Genomic DNA, 2,581 nt, shown 5'->3' with positions numbered 1-2,581 from the left:
GGCAAGAAATAGCCAAACTAAAGACTATAAGTAATATAAATGTATTTTAATAATGTGTAAATTCATATGAAACACAATAAATGTAATTTAATTAATTGTGTCGTAATTATAAACTATTATATAATCAGATGAGAACCCGCGCGCGACATTAAATAACATTAAAATAACTGGAGAACAGTCCATAATAATAATAATAACGACAATAATAATAATAACAATAATAAAAATAACGACAACAATAATAACAATAATAATGAGAATAATAATAATAATAACGATAGTAATAACAATAATAACGACACAATAATAACAATAATAATAACGACAATAATGAGAATAATAACAATAATCATAACAATAATAACGACAATAATAATAATAACAATAAGTTACTGTCGGCAACGTTGGTCATATTATAGGTCTATTCTTTTTTTACTTGTCTATTGTTATGAATTAATTTTAATAAAATTAATTCTGACTTTATCTAAATATTTGTTTGTTTCAATAAATATCTATAAACATGTTCCGTGGAGCTCAACCTTCAGCTGTGATTGCTAATGAGGACTCTGAAGATTCATTAAACATCATTCGAAGAGCCCTAAAATGATCTTTTGTATCGATTATGGTCATATATATATCTTGTGTATCGGCTGTGATGTCACAGCTCGTGTCAAGGGTCACTGATGCCCGAATTTACCCGGAAGATTCAGAGAAACCAACGAATCCAAAGTGTGCGTCACACGGGTTTAATGTTTCTTTTCAATAAACAAAACATGTTCCACTAATATGAAAACAGATACATGTTGTAAACGTCACGGCTCACTTATTAAAGCTTCGGATCAATATATTCCTGATGGGCATGAGATGGGTGAAGTGCCAGTCTTACCGTCACCTTCACAACCGCAGAGAGAAACGCGCAGTGACGTGTCCAAGAGGAAAGAATATTTATCTTAAAAACAGAAGAAGAAAAGAACCGAAATGACAAACTTTCCATACATTGTGAAATAGAGTTTAACCGGAATCAGTCCTGAAGGCACGAGGCGGGTTTAGCCCAAAGCTGGAGGCAGTTCTGTTCAATAAATCTCCATTTTTGTCTCCTCGGTGTTTAATGGAATAAATATGAGGAGTGTTGTGGGGTCACTGGGTCCCGGTGCAGGAGGACGGGCTCCAGGCGGGCAGGCAGTACGTGTACGGGTAATAATAATGCGGCTGAAGTGAGAGCAGCGACGGTCGCATCAGTTCCCCGGGGCTGTACTGTCTCCGGTCGTCCCGGACCAGCACTTTCACGGCCACTTTCTTCGCCGCCGGGGCCGAGGCCAGGAGATCGGCTGCCATCTGGCGCCGTTTGGTTTTATACCGTCGGTTCTGGAACCAGATCTTGACCTGAGTCTCGGTCAGTTTGAGAGAGGCCGCGAGGTCCGCGCGCTCCGGTCCGGATAAATAGCGCTGGTGATTAAAGCGCCGCTCGAGCTCGAACACCTGCGCGTGAGAGAACGCGGCACGGGAACGCTTCTTCCGCTGCTTGGGCTGATCGCTGCTCTTCTCCTCAACCGTATTGCAATCTGAAAAACATAGTTAAAAACACGTTACTCGTTTTATCCCGCGCGCAACTGCGCTTTTACGCAACTCAAGAGTTCCGGAAACGGCAAAAGTTTAAAGGAGTTTTTTTAATCGTCAAATCCTCTTGAGCAGTTCAGCACTGACTCTTCAACTGCAGAACATCTGCAGCTATAAATACGTCTTTAAAGTGCATTATAAAGTCCCTAAATCTACTCACCGGACACACAGTCGCTCAGGCCTTTGCCGTGATCGGCCGCCGTGGATTCGTGATCCGTCTCGTCTTTTTCGGCCTTTAAATCGATCGGAACTTTGGTGTCGTTCTCTTCACTCAACCCGGAGTCCGAGTCGTAGTTCTTCTGGTCTCTCTCGTCGCTCCGGTCCGGTCCGTCCATTTCATCGAGGATTTTCCAGCACGCGCGTTTGGAGAAACACACGTCCAGATCCGTTAAACGGCGAGACTCTTCTTTCCTGTTCAGAATGGCTTGAATGGAGAACGGCATCAGAGAAGACCCGCGCACAGCCATTTGAAGCACGAACAGTCACTGCTGAGTGCAGAAGAACGGATCTGAACGGTCAGGATGAGGTTCCGGAGGAGATTGAGCTCCGTAGCGGGAGTTTAGTCGCATCGCGCCCCGCGTGAAGAGAGTTTCGTGGATGCGCATTCACGAGTGAACACACTGCGCTGCTCTCCACATCACCTGCGGCCCACACTGACCCACACACTCTCCCATTGGTCAGTCACACACATGCACTGCGTTCTGATTGGTCCTCTCAAACTTTCACATATTTACAGCATGTCAGAACATCTCAACCCTTTAACCCTTAAACACCAGAGGGACGAAAACTTATTAATTACACCCTTTCCAAATGACCAAATATGAGCTAATGTGTGTAAACTTCAAAATGCACATCTGTCTCTCTCTCTCTCTCTCTCTCTCTCTCTCTCTCTCTCACACACACACACACACACACACACTACACACACACACACACTCTCTCTCTCTCTCAAACACACACTCTC

The 2,581-nt window shown here is 43.4% G+C and overlaps 1 protein-coding gene across 1 annotated transcript; it reads right to left on the bottom strand.

Moving 5' to 3' along the window:
* Positions 1-1,137: 1,137 nt before the first annotated feature.
* Positions 1,138-2,084, bottom strand: LOC127659613 (homeobox protein Nkx-3.2-like). Its single transcript, XM_052149514.1, has 2 exons — positions 1,778-2,084; positions 1,138-1,562 (listed from the first exon to the last, which is right to left on the bottom strand). The coding sequence occupies exons 1-2, from the start codon at positions 2,082-2,084 to the stop codon at positions 1,138-1,140; spliced, it is 732 nt and encodes a 243-aa protein (XP_052005474.1).
* Between the last annotated feature and the right edge of the window lie 497 nt (positions 2,085-2,581).

The sequence above is a fragment of the Xyrauchen texanus genome, chromosome 19 (genome assembly GCF_025860055.1).
Source record: "Xyrauchen texanus isolate HMW12.3.18 chromosome 19, RBS_HiC_50CHRs, whole genome shotgun sequence".
NCBI classification, from domain to species: Eukaryota; Metazoa; Chordata; class Actinopteri; order Cypriniformes; family Catostomidae; genus Xyrauchen; species Xyrauchen texanus.
The sequence above is the reverse complement of the archived record's forward strand: the minus strand, read 5'-3'. Positions and strand labels throughout refer to the sequence as shown.